The sequence below is a fragment of the Ovis canadensis genome, chromosome 3 (genome assembly GCF_042477335.2).
Source record: "Ovis canadensis isolate MfBH-ARS-UI-01 breed Bighorn chromosome 3, ARS-UI_OviCan_v2, whole genome shotgun sequence".
NCBI classification, from domain to species: domain Eukaryota; kingdom Metazoa; phylum Chordata; class Mammalia; order Artiodactyla; family Bovidae; genus Ovis; species Ovis canadensis.
In genome coordinates this window covers 161,122,936-161,145,051 of record NC_091247.1, presented here as the reverse complement: position 1 = coordinate 161,145,051, position 22,116 = coordinate 161,122,936, and the positions used below count along the sequence as shown (strand labels likewise).

The 22,116-nt window shown below is 38.4% G+C and overlaps 1 protein-coding gene across 1 annotated transcript in view; it reads left to right on the top strand.

The window, feature by feature from the left end:
- The first annotated feature begins 233 nt into the window (after positions 1-233).
- TBK1 (TANK binding kinase 1) overlaps positions 234-22,116 on the top strand; it is a 43,974-nt gene continuing 22,091 nt past the window's right edge. Inside the window, exons 1-7 of the mRNA XM_069584737.1 lie at positions 234-353; positions 2,779-2,896; positions 7,630-7,770; positions 10,674-10,803; positions 13,060-13,241; positions 18,055-18,215; positions 21,071-21,181. Of these exons, the coding sequence (XP_069440838.1) occupies positions 2,810-2,896; positions 7,630-7,770; positions 10,674-10,803; positions 13,060-13,241; positions 18,055-18,215; positions 21,071-21,181 (812 nt within the window). The 5' untranslated portion in view covers positions 234-353; positions 2,779-2,809. The remainder of the gene's footprint in view (positions 354-2,778; positions 2,897-7,629; positions 7,771-10,673; positions 10,804-13,059; positions 13,242-18,054; positions 18,216-21,070; positions 21,182-22,116) is intronic.

The window sequence follows — 22,116 nt, the reverse complement described above, 5'->3', positions numbered from 1 at the left end:
ACGCGGCAGGATTTGCCGCGTGGGAATCTGAATTCTTGTGCTCACCGCGCAGGGCTCTCCAGCTTTACCCTCAGAGTAAGCGGGAGACAGGCGGTGGATGTGGACTGGGTCGGACTTAGACACCCACCCAGCCTCCTGGCTCCTCGTCACAGAAAATCGCGGAGCCAGCCGTGCGAGCAGCCTTGGCGGCGGAGGCTGAGGCCCAGGCCGATCCGGCGGGGGTGCGCACGCGCATCCGCACGCCGGCCGTCGGTCACGTGACCTCTGTCCAGGGCTTGCGAAGCCGGAAGTGGCCTGAGCCGCAGGGAGGCCGCGGGAGCCCGCTGGTGGTGGAGTGGCGGAGACCAGACAAGGTAAGCCGGGACGGCTCGGGCGGAGGGGCTGCAAACGCGTGGGGCACGGGCTGCGGAGGCAGGCATGGCCCGCGAGAAGCAATCCCGCCCCCGTGGGAAACTGGGGTGCTGAGTCAGGGCGGAGGCGGGGCGGGCGACCCGAAGAGCCTAGCGGGACCCGAGGCCGAGCCCTCCCCGACCCTGGCTGGGCGGACGCCGCCTCCCTGGTGTCCGGGGCGTGCGAAGCCGGCCGGAATGGTCGCGCGGGCCTGTCCGATGCGTCTGGACTCTTCGCCCCATGGCCGGCCCTTTCACCCGGGCCTTCACGGGTCTGGTGTCGTCGGGCACCGAGAAAGAGGATGTATCCGTTACTGAGGTTGGGCCCTGGCCGCCCGGGCAGGCGGGCATCCATGCCCCTTTCCCTAGGAGTTAGACTGGCTGCTTTCTCCCTTCTTTCCGAGCGTGAACGCGATCGTTCTGATTTTCCAGACGATTAAGAAGACGTGTTATTAGGGTTTTAATGAAAACAGCAGGGGTTGGCTCACCGGAAGCTAGAAGCCGAAGACGTTTTTAATGTACATACATGTAATGCAAATTCCCAAACGTTTCCTTTGGGAAATGGCTTACGAGTGTATTTTCCAGCCCGTTTCCCGGGTGTTTTCAATAGGTGTCCTCAAAACAAGTTCTCCCCAATAATTGTCAGTGCGTAACCGAAGCCCGGCTTTTTTCGCTGTAGAACGCTGAATGTTATATTTAATAAATGATTCACGTAGTGGTAGAGTTTGGAAATCCTGGAACTTTGTCCATATGCGGCGTCACCAAGCCGGTTTTATCTATGGACAAATGGTAACTTTCATTTTGGACGATATAAGGAAGTAGACTTAAGGCAGGATCACCAATCTCGTACTTGTTGAGTGCCTGCTTGTGTTGTGTCAAAATTTTGAAAAGATATAGCAAGCACCTTCTAGGTGTGCTGAGTCATGTTTTAGCATGTTGTTGTTGTGGGGTAATTGGTAGATAGTTTGAAAAGGCATTTCCCCAATCATTGTGACACCTTAGTTTAATATCTGCATATAGAGAGCACCATATCTTAGCTGATCAATATGTTTTCTATTACCCATTAGATTTACATAGGTACCTAATGATATTATTTGTCAGTTATAGTTAGCTCAAGCAGCAAAGTTACATTAATTAGGGAAGCTTTTCATTCTTGAGAAATACTTGAAGGTATTATTGAAAAGATATTTGAGAATTTTATTATATCAGTAGCTGATAAATGTATTTCATATTTTGAAAACAGAATCTTATTTTTACTGCTTATTTCCCATAAATTACTGTATATAAAATTATTTATCTGAATTAGATGGTAAAATTATCTTCATGTATCTTAATATATCAAAGATTGTTGAAGTTTGGACGATATTACCCTATTCTTTGTGTTCTTAACCCTACTTATTAATTCATTCATTAATTCCTGAATTAATTCATTCACTCATTAATTCATTCCTGAATATCTGTCTCTGACTTACTGTGAAAGGATGTTAAGATTAAATGTGACATTACATCAGGTTTAGATTGGCATGGTGGAACAAGTGTTTATGCTTTTAGCATACCTCATTTTTACTCCATCATGGAGCACAAATATTTACAATATCCTTATAGATACACAGTTTTACAATATTGAAGGACAAGGGTAGGGTTATTTTTTTTTAATAGACTTAATTTTTTTAGAGCAGTTTTAAGTTCACTGCAAAATTGAGCAAAAGGTACAGAGATTTTTCCATATATTTCTTGCCTCTAAACGTGCGTAGTCTCCCCTGCTTATTTTTTAAGACTTGTTAATATACACTTAGTATGTGTGTATTTATATATTTGGAGGTTGGAAAAACTATCCTTAAGTTAACTTCAGAATTTGTGGCTGAAAGGTCTCTTTTTGAATCCTGGTTGTCAGGCTCCAGGTAGAGGAAATTTTAAATTAGGAAAGGTTATGTAGTGGTAACAATTGTTTTCCTTCGTGTTGCCTTGCACCTGAAAGAAACAAAGTTATTTTTTTCTATATTTCTCTTGTATTTTACCTTATTTTATTTAAAACACTTTAAAATATGATGCATCAGTGATTAATCTCTCAAAGCATTTTAAGGAGGTAGATATCACTTTCATTGACAGAGAAAAAATTAGAAGGAGAATAGATATTTTTTCCAGCCCTGTGAATAAGTGAATTAAACTGAATATATGAGATGTCATTGGTTAAAGCTTTTTCAGAGCCCACACAGCATTTTAATCTTTAATATTGCTGGAAAGTTAGATTTTTATTGGACTGTTTGTACACTTCAGTTTAGCAGTAAATATAGGTGCTCTTTCTTGAGACTAAAAGTAGCTAACATTTGTTTTTTAAATGTATTATTCCCTTAAAACAAGCGTGCAATTTTTTTTTCTTTTCTCTTAGTGTAACAGGAGGATCGCCTGACCACGCCAAGATGCAGAGCACTTCTAATCATCTGTGGCTTTTATCTGATGTTTTAGGCCAAGGAGCTACTGCAAATGTCTTTCGTGGAAGACATAAGGTTGGTATGGAGAATTCTGTGAAAGCACTGTATGTGTAGTTTTCTGAGATGCGCGCTTACGCTTGGTGGGTTTGATTATTTTGTCTAAAGAGAGTGTGCGTTTTTGTGGTTATTTAAAGTATTGCTGATATCAGAGGCAGTGCTATCTACCTCGTGGTAGCAGAGGTCATGTGCTGGGGAGAGGAGAAAAACAGAAGGTTGCATGAAAAAAGGAACTATCAAACATTAGTGTTGGCCTTTTGGCTCTCTCCTCCACCTGGTCCTCCTGTGGTAGAGAGTGATCTCTCTGACAGAGTTCAGTGCAGTGGTGATTTGGGGTAGGACCCAGTAGAGGGAGGCGTGGTGAGGAGCGGATGGGAACTTCTGAGGGAAACCCACAGATGATTCTGCTGAGCTGTGGTAAGGCTTCTTGCCCTTGAAGTAAACCAGGATTCTGCAGAGTAGATTGGTGTGAAGTGAAGTGATCAACAAGGAGCCCAGGTTTATAGCAGTGTGGGGCTATATCCTGGTATGAGGTAATCAGAACTTGTTAGTGCAAGTGAAAGTGAAGTCGCTCAGTCGTGTCCGATTCTTTACGGCGTCATGGACTGTAGCCTACCAGGCTCCTCTGTCCATGGGATTTTCCAGACAATAGTACTTGAGTGGACTGCCATTTCCTTCTCCAGAGGATCTTCCCAACCCAGGAATAGAACCCGGGTCTCCGGCATTGCAGGCAGATGCTTTACCATCTGAGCCACGAGGGAAGCCCTGTTAGTGCAAGGGGCAATAGAATAAAAGGGCTAATCCCGGAGGCATTTCAGGAACCGAAAGGACTCTATGTCAGCTCCTGTACTGGAGAATGAAATGAAAGATAATTAAAGTCATTTAAAAATGAAGAAATTTAAAATCATTAAAATTTCTGTTCTGGAAAGGAAGCTGGAAAAACAATAGAATAAAAACATCCTTTTATGATGCAAACAATCATCCACTAGCTTTTCAGCACTAAGAATTCAGCCCAGGAGCTCAAAACGCTTTAGTAAGGGGGAGTTTCTGTATATTTTTCTGTAGCCTTGAGACCGACCACCAGTCAGTTCTGTCTGTGACAATGAAATAAGTGTTCACAGAGGGGTGCTGTTTCCTCTGTGGCGCTTAGGGAGTGAATCAGAAGTGTCATACAGTTTTTAGCTTTTTTTCCACCTCCAGTTTTTAGAATTATCTGCACGTTTCAGTCCTTGATCAGATTCATAGTGATCAGCCTTGAATATTCCTGCTCTAGAAGTTGTTTTTGTTTTGTGCAGAGTGCCAAGAAGAGAAAACGGGTGGCAGCACTGAATATAGCAGTGAGACACATCTGACCCTGTGTCTTCCTGTGACCAAATTAACTTATCAGACTTTGATAATCACCTGGTATATGTCAGACACTTTGAGTGGACCTAGTGATTTTAGCCACAGAATTTATTAAAATCATCAAAATTTTAATGATTTTAAGTATCCTGTGCACGAAGAGTTTTAGGTTCAGTAGCAAGGTGGCATTGGAAGGAACATAAATTAGCAACTGAGGGAGTGACAGATATTCAGTAGTGATAGGAACCGGGGGAGGCATATTTCAAGTGCCTGAGGCTAGTGAAGTGACGTGATGTCGCTCAGTCGTGCCCGACTCTTTGTGATCCTGTGGACTGTAGCTTATAAGGCTCCTCTGTCCATGGAATTTTCCAGGCAAGAGTACTGGAGTGGGTTGCCATTTCCTTCTCCAGGGGATCTTCCCGACCCAGGGATTGAACCCAGGTCTCCCGCATTGCGGGCAGACACTTTACTGTCTGAGCCAAAATATCTCTATTTACTAGTGCCTTTCCTTCTTCCTTGGGGCTTCCCTGGTGGCTCAGAGGTTAAAGCATCTGCCTACGATGTGAGAGACCTGGGTTCAATCCCTGGGTCTGGAAGATCCCCTGGAGAAGGAAATGGCACCCCACTCCAGTACTCTTGCCTGGAGAATCCCATGGACAGAGGAGCCTAGTGGGCTACAGTCCACGGGGTCGCAAAGAGTCGGACACGACTAAGCGACTTCACTTCACTTCCTTCTTCCTTACTTAGATATCCAGTCCTTCATGTTAGTACTTACTTTTAGTAGGTAGTATAAATGCTTGGTGACTGAAAGAGTGAATGAATGAGAACAAACTACAGTAGACTACCCTAACACGACCTGAAGTTCTTCAAAGGAAGTAAAAATGTTCTTTATCCAATAGAGTTCAAAAACCTCAAATAAGGATTTGAGAGGCATAAGAATTGACTTATAATATTGCCAACGTCTAGTTTAGTATTCAAAATGTGTTTTGAGAAACCATATTTTGTTCTCAATGACATCAGTTGGACTATACCCCCAAAATCCTGCTTGCCCTTAATTACTACTTGTTTAAAGATCTTTAATTGTATTAGCTAAACCCTTTTTATGTTATTGCCGGGAGTGACCAGGTCCCTAAGTTTACTATTTGTTATTCAAAGTATTTGTTGTTGTTATTGACTAGTTGCTAAGTCGTGTCCAGCTGTTTATGGCCTCATGGACTGTAACCCACCAAGCTCCTCTGTCCATGAGATTTCCTAGGCAAGAATACTGTAGTGGGTTGCCATTTCCTTCTCCAGGGGATCTTCCCAATCCAGGGACTGAACTCATGTCCCCTGCATTGGCAGGCAAATTCTTCACCACGAAGCTACCAGGAGGCCCTATACAAAATATGAAAGTGAAAGTGTTAGTTGCTCAGTTGCTCCTGTCCAACTCTGTGACCCCATAGACTGTAGCCTGCCAGGCTCCTCTGTCCATGGGATTCTCCGGGCAAGAATACTGGAGGAGGTAGCCATTCCCTTCTCCAGGCAATCTTCCCAACCCGGGGATCAAACCCAGGTCTCCTGCATTGCAGGCAGATTCTTTACTGTCTGAGCCACCAGGGAAGCCCCATACAAAGTTTATTACCTACTTACTTTGTCTCTTTTTCATTAAGTAGCCTGGAGCTGCTACTGTGTGTGGATGAGTATGTATGCCTGTGATAGCTAGGTGAAGTTAAAGAGGGGAGAGCTGTAGGAAGGACATGTTGACCTGCATGTTGTATATACGTGTACTCGTGAATCTCTGAACATTATTCGTAGTGCTTTGACATAAGGACAGTGACTGATAGGTGACAGTGCAGTTGAATAGAGGGAAACTGGGCCATGCTGCCACGTGTCCCGGTGGGCTCGGGTATGTGGTAGACCACAGAGGAGTGGAAAGCACTGGCCTTGGTCACAGTGGGCACATGGCAGCATTGTGTTACTTCCCCCGCTTGCTCCTCTCTCAGGATTCTCCACATTTCAGACTAAGTTTAAGACAAGGGTCCTCAAGAAAAATCTCTCTGTTGGGTGGCAATAGATTTGACAGTGTTCTTACCAAATGGTAAAACAGTGTGAATGAATCCTGGTTAAATTGTTCCATTTTCATTCTGTCTGAAAACAGTCAGTGGGTCTTTTCCTCTGGAAAGAATATACGTGTATTTGGTGTGGAGGGAGCACGGGAGAAAGGGAGGAGTGATCTCATCACACAGATAATGGTCTCCACAGAGTGCACTTCAGACTAGGCTTGTGAGACAGCTCAGTGGTCTTCAGAAGATCATGAAATTCTAAGGTGAGGGGAGGAGGGTGACAAGCTATAGGTGGTTCCATAGGTGGTTAATCTGCGTGAGAAGCTGTAGAGGGGGCTTCAAAGCAGGAAAAGCGCAGGGTCCTCAAAGACAGAGAGCCGTGAGAAAGCTTTACATAAGGCATGCTTGAACCCCAAGCTCGCAGAGGAGACGAGCTTTCCACCAACTGTAGGCGGGTTCAGCCTTGGGTTGTGGGAAAAGCAAGGTTAAACTCAGAGAATCTGGCCTCAGTGATTGGAAAGTGGTGAGAGGGTCTGCAGGAGAGCCTTTAAGGTTAGTTCTGTGAAGACCATGAGAATGTGCTGTTTACCTGGAATGAAGCATGTGTTTTGTACTTCTAAGATGCCGTCCCAGTTTCGGCTGTGCTTTGTAATTCTGTGTTTGATGTACTTCAGTGTGCCCTGAGAGAGTGAGAGTTGGGCTACTGCAGCTGTTTTGGTGGAGGAAAGGAAATGCCTTTGATCCTTTAGAAATGATGGGGGAAGCAGCATCCTGCCCTAGTCATCTAGGTAAAGTTGCAGAAAGTCCCCAGCAGCAGCCACGGTGCAATCCAGCAAGAAGGGTGTGCTCTAACCTTACTCTTTTAACTCCTCTACTTCCACACACACACATTTTATCCAGCTAGGGAATCTTAACAGTTAATTGCCTTACTTTGAGATTCTTACTAAAAATTTCATATGTGGAATATAATCTTTATAATCCTTCTCTTCCTGCTTTGATTAGTTTAAAATTATTAGTTCCCAGAGAAACCTTGTGAGTTTCACTTTCTATTTCTCATTCAAAATACATGTTTGCCTTTAGTGCTGTTGACTGTCTTTGCCACATGTATCACAATGGAAGCTTTATTTATAATATGAAAGAAAATAGCCTTTTCTACATTCCAAAGCATACAATTTGAAATAAATATTGAGCAGTTGATTAACGTATTTTAGCTTAAAAAAAAAAAAGATCAGGAGTCCTAGTACAAACTACCAATGCTTAAAAATATTCAGGGTGTTCTACAAAAAAGATAAATTGCTGTATCTAGTTCTAATGCTACCTTTTTTATTTTCTTTATAAGTAAATAAAAGCTTTCTCTCCTTTTCTTAGAAAACTGGTGACTTATTTGCTATCAAAGTATTTAATAACATAAGCTTCCTTCGTCCAGTGGATGTTCAAATGAGAGAATTTGAAGTGTTAAAAAAACTGAATCACAAAAACATTGTCAAATTATTTGCTATTGAAGAAGAGGTAAGTCATCAAGCTTTAGTTAATCCTGTCATGTTTATTGTTGTTAATACAATTCAGGAGAAATAATCTAATATAAAAATTGTTATATAAAGAGTGGGTTTTTTAATGCTGAAAATTAGGGCTCATACCATCAAATATTTATTCTCAGAAACAGATATAACAATGGAAGTTGTTGGACTGGAATGGAATATAACAATGGAAAGTCTCATGGAATCAGAAAAAGTAGTATAAGTAATAAAAGAATGTACAATGTAGTTACCAGTATTATTACTAAAAGCGAAAGCTAAGTGAAGTTAAATTGACATAATTAGATAAGGAAAAAGTCAAACAATGCAAGGAAGCCTTTATAAAGGCTTTGGAATCCAAAGAGTGATATATGAATCCAGTTGTCAAAGATAGAATTGGTTTTAGTGGGAAACAGTGAAAATAAAAATGTCTTTAGAAAAATAGAAGATTTCTAAAAAATAGATTACCCATTATTATGGGTAATCAAATCACACCTTTTGAAAAACAATTTGGCAGTTTATACTCCTTATATCAGTGATTTCATTTTTAGTGATTACTTCTTAGAAAGTAATCAGAAATATAAACTATAATTTTATACACAAAGATGTTCATTGCTGTCCTGTTTATAATAAAGAATAGTTAAATAAATTAGAATGTTTGATGGATAGTTAGCCAGAGTTAGCGATACTGAAGATTAAAAGTATACCCTCTGGACTGCCAAGTCTGTTGAAGACTTCTTACATGAGCCACAGAGGAGTTTGGCAGACTGTGCAGTCAGAGAAGTCCCCACCAGACTGCTCATTCAGACACGGGCTGCAAGTTCAGGAGTCCCCAGGGCCATCTTCCCTTAAGAGCAGCTGGCTACGAATTTGGGGCTTCCCTTGACTGCCCTCAGATTTGATAATTTGCTAGAATGTTGAATGACTCACAGAACTCAGAAAGGCGCTATACAGTTGACCCTCAAACTGCACAGGTTTGAACTGCACGGGTCCACCAATAATAATGTGAATTTTTTTCCACTAAATATGTACTACAGTACTACACAATCTGAGACTGGTTGAATCTGCAGATATGGAACCACAGATATAAGGGGTTGACTGTAAACTTACATGTAGATTTCTACTGCATGGAAGGTCAGCACCCCCTGACCCCTGCTTTGTTCAATGGTCAACTCTACTTACAAGTTGGTATCTTAGCAAAGCAAAAGGATATAAATTAGAACTAGCCAAAGGAAGAGATCCATAAGGCCATAGAAGAATATAGGAGGGTTCCAAACATGAATCTTCCTTTCCACAAGGATACATTATCCTCCTGGCATTGATGTATGATATGACAGTACACACAGAGTATTGTCAACCCTATAAGCTCACCCAAGCCTTTGGTGTGCAGAGTTTTTACTGAGGCTCAGTCACATACTCTGCATGGCCGAACTTTAGTCTCCAATGCTTCCTGTGGGTTCTGGCTAATTCCATAGCCTCCAGAAGTCGAAACTGAAGTGCACGTCCTAAGATCCCCATCATAAATCACATTTTTAGACGGTCACGTGGCCAAAGCCCCCAGATAGAGACACTTTAGCAGATAGGACATTCTAGAGGCCTGTTGAATCAGCTTCCAGTAGCCAAGGGCAAGCGCTAGACCTCTCTAGCTAAAATTAATTCTGTACTGCACAGTGGTAAAGCAGTAATAAAAAGAAATATTTAACAAAATTTCAGTCACCTGGGAGCATGCTTATATATAATGTTTTGTGAGAAAATCAGTATTAAAAATATATATGCAGTATGATCTTGATAAATACAGTATGGTATACAAAGTGTTATGTGTCTATAATGTGGTTTGTTACATAGAAAAAAAGACTGAAAGGAAATATACCAAATATAAACATAATTATCTCAGTGATAAAATGAGAGATATTTCTCAAATTTTCAACTCCTCAAAACTCAGTTATTTCATTATTTTAAAGCAACAGCTCTTTTCTTTTAAAATTATTTCTTTCATACTACTCAATAGTAAAGAAGTTTTAAAAATATTTTATAGATTTATTTTGGGGATATATAGAAAAAATTATAAAAGGAAGAAAGAGTAAAAATGATAATGACTACTGTATTTAAGATTCATTCACATTTTCAAGTTTCTGAAATGGGCATTATGTTATAATCAATGTGTATTTGTAAGTTGGTGATACTTCTTTTTTTTTTTCCTCTATAAAGCTATTGTTAAATTGATGGTGTATCTTATAATCAACGGTACATTAAAATCATGGTTTAAAACAGATCAGCAGCTCAGATTCCTATGAGCTGACTAGAATTTGCTCCAAGGGGACCACTCAATTATTCTGCTACCTATTTGTTTTTAAGGCTAAAACTCGGGGAACTCTCTGGCAGTCCAATGCTTAGGGCTCTGGGCTTCTACTGCCTGGGGCACACGTTGAGTCCCTTATTGGGAAACTAAGATCCCACATGCCACATTGTACTGCCCCCCTAAAAAGCTAAAACTCCCTTCTTTGAAGTAAAAGTAGTGAAAGTGTTTGTCACAAGAACTCAAGTGTTTTAAGAGATTCATTACAAAAGCTAATATCCTAAATGTACTATTATATATTAGAAATTAAACAATTTTGAAAGATCCATTATAACATTGTAGCAATGATTTTCTAATTAGATTTAGCCAGCTTTTACTGTGGTTTGTCTTTAAAGACAAATCCAATTTTAATATTAATTTTGGAAAGTATTAACTCTCATCTGTACAGTCAACGAATATTTAACAAACCCTAGGTAAAAAGCAGTTCAAACTACCTTCATTATTACAGCAAATCCAACTTTTAAATGAAATCAGATAAGTATTGGCATATATTGAAAATCTATTTTTTAGATTTCCCCACTCAGTGATTTTTTTTTTTCCAGACAACAACAAGACATAAAGTACTTATTATGGAATTTTGCCCATGTGGGAGTTTATACACTGTTTTAGAAGAACCATCTAATGCCTATGGACTACCAGAGTCTGAGTTTCTAATTGTTTTGCGAGATGTGGGTATGTTTATTTATTTATATGATTATATATGTGTATAAATATAATTTAATGACATAAGAATTTTTAAAAATAAATTTCTTACATTCAAAGCTAAAGACTTTTACGGAGTGCTTTCTTAGATATGATATCAAAAGCACAAGTACAATAAGAAAAAGGTAGATAAATTTCATCAACGTTAACTTGTGTGTGTCCAAAGGACAGCGTCAAGTAAAAAGACAACTCAGAATGAGAGAAAATATTTGCAAATCAGATGTCTGATAAGGAATTTTTATACCAACAAGTCAACAATAAAGAGACAACCCGATTTAAAAATTGGTAAAGGATTTGGTAGACATTTCTCCAAAGAAAATATGCAGGTGACCAACAAATATATAAAAAGATCATTAGGCATTAAGAAAATGCAAATCAAAACCGTAAAGAGATGCCACTACATACCCACTAGGATGGCTAAAATCGAAAAGACAAAACAAGCGTTGGTAAGGATGTAGAGAAATTGAAACCCCCGTATACTGTTGGTGGTATTGTAAAAAGAAGTGCAGGCACTTTGCACAGTAGATGGACAGTTCTTCAAAAAGTTAAACAATTACTATATGACTTATAATTCCATTACTAGGTATTTATCTAACAGAATTTAAAATATTTCCACACAAAAACTTGCATACCAGTATTTATAATAATAGCAACAACAAAAAAGGAAGCCCAGTATTCACCAACTGGTGAATAGATAAATGGGGTACATACAGTGAAGTATTATTTGTTTGTAACAAGAATGAAGTAGTGGTACATGCTGTAACATGGATGCACCTTGAAAAATTATGCTTAGTGAAAAACACCGGACACAAGAGGCAACAATATTTGTATGCTTGCATTTATGTGAAATGTTCAGAATAGGCAGATCCCTAGAGACAGAAAGCAGAGTAATGGTGGTCAAGGCCTTGAGAGGAGAGCGGAGTCAAGGAGTGACTGCCAGTAGATGTGGGGGTTCTTTCTGCATAACGGAAATGTTCTGAAATTGGTGGTGATGGTTTGTGTACTCTATGGCTCTATACTGAAAACTGCTGAATTGTATACTTTAAAAAAGTGAGTTTTATGTTATGTGAATTCTATCTCAATAAACCTGTTATTAAAAATAAAAAAGAATATCGCAGCCACCGGGAATAATATCTTCTTGGAAAGAAATGAATCAGTATTTGAAGAATAGGAAGAGCCCAGTGTTATAAGTATGAGGTTAGTGGGAATTCTTGAAATTGATACTGGAAGCAGTGGAGACTGCTTAGGTGAGGGTAGAATGAAGGAGAAGCCATATATGCTGCAGCCTGTTTAGTCAAATAGAAGGGGTAGATAATTGATCCCTTCCTAAGTATACTGGTAGTCCTGAGTTTCCATAATTGAATGTTGATATCTTTAAACTTATTTTTATATGTCATGCTTGGACATTCATCTATCAGGTGTCAAACAAATGGTTCAGACTATCATTCTGTGACACTGCATGTCAGCCCAAACAGCTTAATTTCAGCAATTTCTATTAATTTTTTTTACTATATTATGTATTGAGTCCAGTTTACTATTTTGTGGAATTTTTTTCCCCAAAGTAAAAATTTAAATTATGGTGAAAGATTATTTTTCTTGGGAATCTGTGTTCTTGGGTTTAGGTAGATGGCCCACAGGTATATAACAAAAAGTAATTCAGGAAGTCATAGGCTTAAGATCATTGTGTTCCATTTTCTTGACAATATTTAAGAGAGACTGGACTCTCCTTTAGACCATATTGATCCCTGTCCTTCTAAAATTTCTCATTACTCAAACATGAAATACAAAATCTAAGTATAACTTTGGAGAAGGCAATGGCACCCCACTCCAGTACTCTTGCCTGGAAAATCCCATGGACAGAAGAGCCTGGAAGGCTGCAGTCCATGGGGTGGCTGAGGGTTGGACATGACTGAGTGACTTCACTTTCACTTTTCACTTTCATGCATTGGAGAAGGAAATGGCAACCCACTCCAGTGTTCTTGCCTGGAGAATCCTAGGGACGGGGGAGCCTGGTAGGCTGCCATCTATGGGGTTTCACAGAGTCGGACACGACAGAAGTGACTTAGCAGCAAGTATAATATATTACTTCTTTGATTATGATGACTTTGGACCAACTTATGTAAAAACTTACATTGAGTGAATAAGAATATATTAATGTTCATTAGTGAATCTGATGCACACGCATACCTACTTATGTTTTCCTTTGTTTTATATTTATTGTTGAAGTGGGTGGAATGAATCATCTCCGAGAGAATGGCATAGTTCACCGTGATATCAAGCCAGGAAATATCATGCGTGTGATAGGGGAAGACGGACAGTCTGTGTACAAACTCACAGATTTTGGTGCAGCTAGAGAATTAGAAGATGATGAGCAGTTTGTTTCTCTGTATGGCACAGAAGAATATTTGGTAAGTCATGCATCACTAATAATTTTATTTTAAGAAGCTGGATATATTATAAATATGGGTTGTTGGTCAACCAGATCACTCTATAAAATGTCTTAACTCTTATGGCAAAAACTAAATTTTCTATTCTAATGAATATGGTATGTAATGCGGAATTAGGTATTGGTTTCTAAGGGTGGTGTTTTCTGTTAAAAAAAATTCTTGTAAGTTTTATAATACTCTTAGATAATTTTACTAATGTTATGCATCTATGTTAAAGAACTATCTGTATACTCCAGAAGCATCTAGCTAGTAAAGGCTTCCTTATTTGGATCAGAGCAGTTAATATATTACAAGCTTGTTATAATACTGTTCCCTGTAGAGCAAACTTCATTATAATTCTGAAGAAGACTCTCTTCAGGGAGGCTGGTTACTGAAAGATGACAAGAACCACTGTTAGAAACACACACAAAAAATGAAATGCCTCTAAAAGATCTAACTTGAAATACTAGAAAACTAGAAAAGCTCCGTGGTTGAAACAGTTTATGTAGATGTGCTTGTGTGAAGTTAGTAAATATTTGAAACACTTAAGAAAGGCACTTAAAAATAAGTACATTTAATATGTAATCAGAAAGTTTATAATATATAGCTGTCACTAATTGGTTATGGCTCTGAGTTTTATTTTAAAAGTCTTAGATTCTGTGACTTTTTTCCAATTGGATTCTGTGATTATAATTTTATAATTTGAATAAAGTCAAGGTGCCCCTATAACTTTATTCAGATTGTTCTAACTCTGGCATGCATTAAGGTATCTTAACTTGTTCTATCAAAATGTAACCACTAATTAATCTGCAGTTGTATTTTGATAATCTTTTGTTAAGAGTACTTAAAAATGGGGACTTCTCTGACAGTCCAGTGGTTAAGACTTCACACTTAGGGTGCAGGGGCACAGGTTTAGTCCCTAGTCGGGGAATTAAGATCCTGCTGTGCAGTGCCGCAAAAAAAAAAAAAAAAAAAAAAAACCTAAAAATGGATTATATTCATCCAACAGCTATTTATGTACCAAGCATTGTTGTAGAAATTGAGACTTCTGTGGTGTACCGGAAGTACATGATTTCTGCTCCTGTGGAACCTACAATCTAGTGAGGGCAGTAGACAAGTAAATAAGATAAATTCGGATGATTAAAGTGTTAGAAAGACAATAAGGTAACAAAACAGAAGAAAGATAAGCTGGGGAAAGCTTCCTTTCAATCCTAAGTCAACTGATACTTTAATGATGAAAACAAGCAAGCCATGCAAAGATTTGGGGGGAAAACAGCATTACAAGCAACTACAAAGGCCTAAAAACAGAAATGACCTTGGATGTTTGAGAAACAGAAGGGATGACAGAATAGCCGGACTTAGTGCAAAGGCAGGTGATAAGAATTGGAGAAGTAAGCAGAAGCCAAGCAGAGCACACAGTGGTTTCTACCCTATATGATCACCCCCTGTTAATAATAAATGTTTTACAATATTCTTTTCAGTATCTTGAAATGAAATTCCTAGATAATATAATCAACCAGTATACCTAATTAAAGGAAGAACGTAGTATCTTAATGATAATATAAAGGAAAATATAATAAAATCATAGATACTTAGTATGTAAAAGTTTACTATCAATTTCACTAGCAAACAACTGAAATAATTAGATGGCCTGTACCTGTGTATAATGTTACCTCCAGTGCACATGCAGTGATAACCTGTATATTGAATTGGTGAGTCATAATATCGTAAGTCTTATGTTGTTACTGACATCATTTTCCAAAGCACTGAAGAATTCCTGATAAAGTTTCTAACTTAACAAAGTAGATTTATGTATGCTGCATTCCTATAGCTACAAAAATACTGTTTACTTTATATTCAAAAATACACTGTTTACATATAAAATGAAGTGAGATCTTTATAAACAGACTTATTAGCTGCACAAATATCTGGCAGGATATTCAAAAGTCGTGCAGGAAGTCAGAAGCTTGTTTTTCAGAGCTGTTTCATGTTCAACAGGATGTCTCTCATCTCTGGTCTCTGCCCACTAAATTCCAGCAGCCCTTACCAATGACTCTGGTGATCGAAAGAAACAATGGCAGTACCATACTAGCCTTTGTGAGGGTGATCCCTATTACCTACTGTCAGTCTTTCACGTAGTCTCCGAAGACCACAATTTAGCCTCTGCCACCCACAGACTTGTAAAATGGAAGGAACACAACATTAAGTAAACTAACTTCCAAGTCCATGCTGATCTCTTGGCTGAAATTTTACTGTAGTCTGTTTTCCTATGTCAGGTTATTCCCAACTCTCTTTTCTAATAGATTACACCAGCAGTTATGATATGAGACACACACAGCCTGAAACTCACCAGTCTAGAAATATTTCTATATTTAAATGAAGACTTTCCTCATATTGGAATTCCCGGACCAGATGTTGAATCTTCTCCTTTTTATGTGTTAAAGACCAAAGGAAGCACCAGCATTTTTTCTTCTACTGTTTTTAATATGATGGCTTTCTTAATATGAATTACCCAAAAAGTTCATTCGGGTTTTTCCATAAGATAGTGCAGGAAAACTCAAATGAACTCTTTGGCCAACCCGATTTAACCTGAGAACTCAGAGTAGGTTTGTCCTTATGCTCCCGTCCCAGATGCAGGGGCCCAAGCACAGTAATGGTATTCCCTGTGCAAACACAAGTTGCACGTTCAGGAGAGCGCCTGTGGACCCAGCTGTGTCAGAGCAGCATGCAGCAGGCCATTCTCAGCCTAGGGAAGGCCTTCCAGCTGTGCTATTTGGGAGGTATCTTAGTGCACCTTTTGAGGAGGTCCCGCTTTGTCTCCTTCTAGAATCGCTGTATCTGCTCTTCCCAGGTTGGCAGCCTCATGTTCTTTGAAGATCAGGCATGTCCAGGTACTCTTGGCCTCTTCACAGCACCATTGATAAAGTAAGAACCTTCTGCTAGGACAGAGGTCTGGCTCATGCTTCTTGAGACAATAATGCCTTATGTACTATGCCAAAGAATCAGCAAAATCACTCAGACCCTGTATATCTGGTAGCCATGTTTGGACATACGTCTTAAGCCCCTCATGCTTGTCACCTCTTCTAATTTCTCATTAAAATGTATTTCCCAAAAAAGTCCCATCCATCCCCCCAAAAATAATCCAGAGCTTGTGACCCTTCGAGAGATGAATTCATAAACCACATCATTTCAGGAGAGACACCCTCCCAGCAGTGTTATCCCAGTCCCTTGGGCCGCTGCCACATACCACAGTGTCATAAGGCATTGTTTTAGTTTGGTATCGTTTGGGAGATCACTCTGCTCTGGTCCAGAGTACACTCTTATAGGTTTATCTACCAAAAACCTTGATATACAGCATGTAATTTACATAAAGACAGTGTCACGGAGGCTAAGTGTATGACCTCTGGCTGTCCTTTGCAGAGCTTAATGTCCATAAGAATCTCTGTCTGGATCTGTAATCTCCTAAGCCACACCCTATAAATTCCATCTGTTCTTCACAACTGTATCATAGTGTCTTCTGTGCTTAAGGACCATGTGGTGAACATCAGACCAGCTACTTACCTGAGTTGCTGTATCCTCCAACATAGCCAATCAGGCTAGTCCTCTGAATTCATTCTAGAAATTTAGTTTTCATCGCAGAGCCCTTATGACTTGCTCACATGGATTGCATGTGAGGTATGAGGGAAAGGAATTGAGGCTGCCTGTTATGTTTTGGGTATGAGCAACTGGGTGGATGATGGTACCATTTACTTAAAGGATAAAGATTAGAAGGAAGAGATTAGAAGGTTTGAGTCAGAATGGTACCATTTACTTAAAGGGTAAAGATTAGAAGGTTTGAGTCACAAGACCAGGAGTCTGTTTTTGATACCTTAAGTTTAAGCTTCCTTTTCGACATTTGAAAAAACAGTAGGATACATGAATCCAGAACTCAGGACAAGAAATGGTTTGGAAAGGTAAAGGATATAGGTAACATTTAATGCCATAGGCCTGAATGGGAGATGAAGAAGTAAGGCAGTTGTCAGTGTGGACAGCTGTTTTGAGTTTTGCTATGGAGGGAAGCAGAAAATTGAGTGATAGCTCGAAGAGGTTGTAAGGTCAATTTGGGTTTTTTTTAATGGAAGGTATGAAAGCATGTGTGTAAGCTGAAAGAAATGAGCCAATAGAAAGGGGGGAAATGATGCATAAAATAAAAGGGGTAGTTTCAAGAATTGATTTCTAGAACTGATGAGATGATATGGGCCCCACAGCACAGAGGTGGTGCTAGTGGTAGAGAACCCTCCTGCCGGTGCAAGAGACATAAGAGATGTGGGTTTAATCCCTGGATCAGGAAGATCCCCTGGAGAAGGAAATGGCAACCCACTCCAGTATTCTTGACTGGAGAATCCCATGCACAGAGGGACCTGGCAGGCTACAGTCCATGGGAGTGCAAAGAGTCAGACACGACTGAAGCAACTTGGTACAGCACAGGTGGAAAAGTTAAGCCTTTGATAAGAGCAGTTCCATTGTAACTGGTTCTGAACACAGATTCAGGTAGATCGGCTTTTGGTAAAAGATATAAAGGAGAGTTGATCTCTGATGCTTCCATTTTCTGACTGTAGTATGAAGTGAGGTCATCAAAATTGAGGGTTGAAGGAGGTGGTATTGAAGGTTTGAGGAGAGAGAGGAAGATGGGAAATAGTCTTTTCAGCTTGAAAGTGAAATTATTAGGAAAATAGAATTTCCAGACATTGAATACCCATCTTTGTGTAATGTATTTCATAGAACATGTTAGTAGCTTTTTCTTTTCTTTTTAAAGCATCCTGATATGTATGAGAGAGCAGTGCTAAGAAAAGATCATCAGAAGAAATACGGAGCAACTGTGGATCTTTGGAGCATTGGGGTAACATTTTACCATGCAGCTACTGGATCACTGCCATTTAGACCATTTGAAGGGCCACGTAGGAATAAGGAAGTGATGTAAGTGATTTCTCCATTTAAAATTAGAAATAAATTTTTAAATGTGTATGTCTTACTTTATTTCATCATGTTAGAGAGGTACACTATTGATCTAGCCATCGTTTCTGATATTTTATACTATTTGATTTTTTAGTAAGAGTACAACCCTATAAAAATGTATAGAGATACTGTTTCATACTGTGTTTAACTATCTTATGTACAAAGTATAAATGGCATCCATATTTGGTCCATCCAGTCTTCGATCCATATTAAAAATATTGTGCCTTCTGAAATTTCTTTCAGCACTATTTAGTCCTTTTTGTGTGCTTATTAGTTTTTTTCCTCCATATCACTAAAAAATTAAAAATACTTGCATGAAGTAATAGAACCACCAATAGAATTAGTGGATCAAAAAGAAATATGAACTGACCCGATTTCTTTAACTATTTCAAAAATAACATTTAATGTAATATTACTTTTCTAGTGTTGCTGTTTCAGTCCAAAACATTCTGTTGAATGCGTTTTACCAGTACATTATACATTTATGCAACTGCCATAGTTACTAGGAAATTATTACTATATATGAAGTCACTGTTATAAACCAAATAATGGAAGAAAAAAGGGGTGCATTGTTAGATGTCAAATTTATTATAAAACTCATTTGTACATTGGCTGCACATCTTTCTATTTTGAAAGAAATTAGTGGTTGATCTTGCCTCATGAGAAATAGCCAACCTCTGTACACGTAAAACTATAAGGTGAGGTTATGAATGTTATTCGGTTCAGTGAAGTATAACTCACTTGACAGCCTTAATGTGTTCAACTGTTCTTTTAGATTTTGACGTTTCTCTCAAAATCTTTATATATTTGACCCTGCCTTTTATAAGTGGAGCTTCCCTGGTGGCTCAGATGGTAAAGAATCTGCCTGCAGTGCAGGAGACCCAGGTTCAATCCCTGGGTGGGGAAAATTCCCTGGAGGAAGAAATGGCCACCCACTCCAGTATTCTTGCCTGAAAAATTCCATGGACAGGGGAACCTGCTGGGCAACAGTCCGTGGGGTCACAAAGAGTCAGACATGACCGACTTTATAAGTAACACTTTATAAGTAATAATCCCGAGTGTAAACATACAGTCTTTAGTCTTAGAAAATTAGGAGCATATTTTTTCTTTTGTTTGTTTGAGGAGGTAAAACTAGTTCAGCTGATACCATGACTTTTGCTAAAACCTGAATGTTTTCCAGCAAGGAGAGCATATATATTTGTGGGAAGAAGTTATCCATTAGTGTACTGATTTTGGTATAGCATCATCTTGAGGCCACTTTACAGCAGTGTCCTTTTTATAAAATCTCTTCGTTAATGAAGACTTAGAGTCAGGTTCTGTCTTTCCTCATTAAACATAAAGTGTGCCCAACAGTTAATCATGCTTTGCTGTCATAGGTGTTTTAAAGCAGTATCAGCATGTATTGCTGCACTAAGAATGGGTTAAATAAAAGTGTGATGCTCTTTAGTAAAGGAAACATGACTCATAAACAACTGGGAATACCTGGCACATTCTAGTACCATTACAAGAATTTTTTTCTTTAATTGCATAGAAACTAAACTTTTTATGAACATTGATGCTAATGAATGTTCAGAAGTGCTTTAAGAAATAAGGGTTGTTTTCCTTGACTATTGAGTGATGTATTCCTCTCACATTATAGGAGTGTTGATCCCTCAGAATCTTATTTACATGTTAATAAATGTATTTAGATATGTATCTTAACAAAATAAGTTTTTTCAAGAGTTTGTAAGCATTACCTTAATTAAGAATTCTGCCATTCATTCTATTCACATCTCTTCTTGCATTATTCTCACGTATCTCTACTTAACTTCTCCACAGTCTGATCCTTCTCACGTGAATGCAACTTATTTTTCACATTAATTTCCTTCTTTGAAAAGTCTCTTAGTGCCCAAATCCTGGCTGCCTCTACTGGAGAAACAGCAAGCAGCTCAGATCAGTTGTTCTGGTTTCTTCTACTTTTTTAAAGAGTATGTTAATCTGCTCAGAGCACATTTATGTAGACATTAAACAAATCAAAAAATTGTGAGAAATACTGTCTATAAACTTATATAAGATTCTGATGTGTTATGATTTACATTTTCATCTTGAAGGCATGAACCTCTATTTCTCTCCTAATTTCAGATTTTGTGTTAGAAAGGGCTGACACCTTTAAGGCTGCTTTCATTGCCCCACCTCCATCATTATTAGTATTCTTTCATTTCTTCATGCATCTCTTTCTTGAATTCATCTTTATTTTTATCACCATCATCAAGAAACAGATTAAGTTTGGCTTTTAATTTTGCTACACACATCTAATCCTGTAATGTGTATATATTTTCTCAACATGCAAAAACTTTCTGATACTGTGCTATGTATAGTTTTATCTCTTTTTTTTTTTTAAAGAAAGCTATTGTTCATTCTGTAGTAATTTCATGGTCCAGTTGACTGCCTTTGGATAAGATGAGTAAGAGGGATTAGATGCTTTTTTCCTGGTCTAGAGACATTCTGTAACATAACTTTTTTTGTGTTTGCTCAATTTTTTCAGATGGAAAAATGAATATTTTTGTTGTGAACATCAAGATGCTGTTACATGGCACTCTGAGAGCCCAAATGAAAATTAATTATGGCATATGTAAAATAATCGTACAGCCACTATTCTACTTCAGTCAGTCAGATTCAAAGTGTTTTGATTGTCTTATGGATCCTGTGAATATCAGTCGCAAAGTTTTGTCTAGTAGATAATTGTAGGTGCAACTGAGGAAGTATTTTTGCAGACCCCTTTGATAGGCTCTGCAGTAACAAACCGCTTATTTTAATCTGCTTTTATTCCTCCCAAGGTATAAAATAATTACTGGAAAACCTTCTGGTGCAATATCTGGAGTACAGAAAGCAGAAAATGGACCAATTGACTGGAGTGGAGACATGCCTGTTTCTTGTAGTCTTTCTCGGTAAGAATAGTGTATGTACCCTGTTCTCTTTGATGTTGGGATCTTTGTTGATTGAAGTCACCAATACTTAAGTGTAGTTTTGTTCTTAATTTTTCAGTAGATGTTATTAAAGCATGCCTTGATTTGTAGTTTTTGTCTTTGTGGCAATGTAAAGATTGATTTGAGTCTATGTAAATAATTTTGTCAGATCTCTTTTAAGACATAGAGCATTCATAAATTTTTCAGATTGCTAATCACTGGTCTTAGAATTGTGTCCAGTGTGGGGTTCCAGCTTAGGACTTGGGTGTCTCTTGTGCTGACCTTCATTATGACAGAGCACAGATAGTGGTACAGATAGGAATAACTAGAGTTCTAAGAAACAAACATTGAAGAAGTCTAATATTACCCTCATTTTCAAAAAGTAATCATATTATTCAAAAGGTGAGAAATAACAGTTTTCTACTGCTTTTTCCAGCATTTCAAAAGTTCATATGGGTCTTAATATAGCAGCCAGAACTCAAATTATACATGAATCCTGTTATCACAGAGAGAGATTTAAGGTAAAGGAAATTAAAAGTAGAGAGTAAATTTTTTTTTCTGTTGTATCTTTTTTTATTGATGTATATTTGATTTACAAAGTTGTGCTAATTTGAGAGTAAATTATTTTAGATTTTACTCTGGAAATAAAGCCAAGACAATCATCAGTATTTAGAATTTGTAATTACTGAATTACTTTCCATTTTTCTTGAGTGTGGGGATTGTATAATCCACAAGTGAACATACATAGGTTATGTTTTATTGGTTTAATGCCTGTTAGGATCTGTGGGTGCTTTTTGTATTACTTTCAACATATAAGTAAATGAATATGTTTATTCAAAATATTTATTTAGACTGTACATATATAATATATATACTACAAGTTAGTGAAATATGTCCTGTCATTTTATGTGTTAATA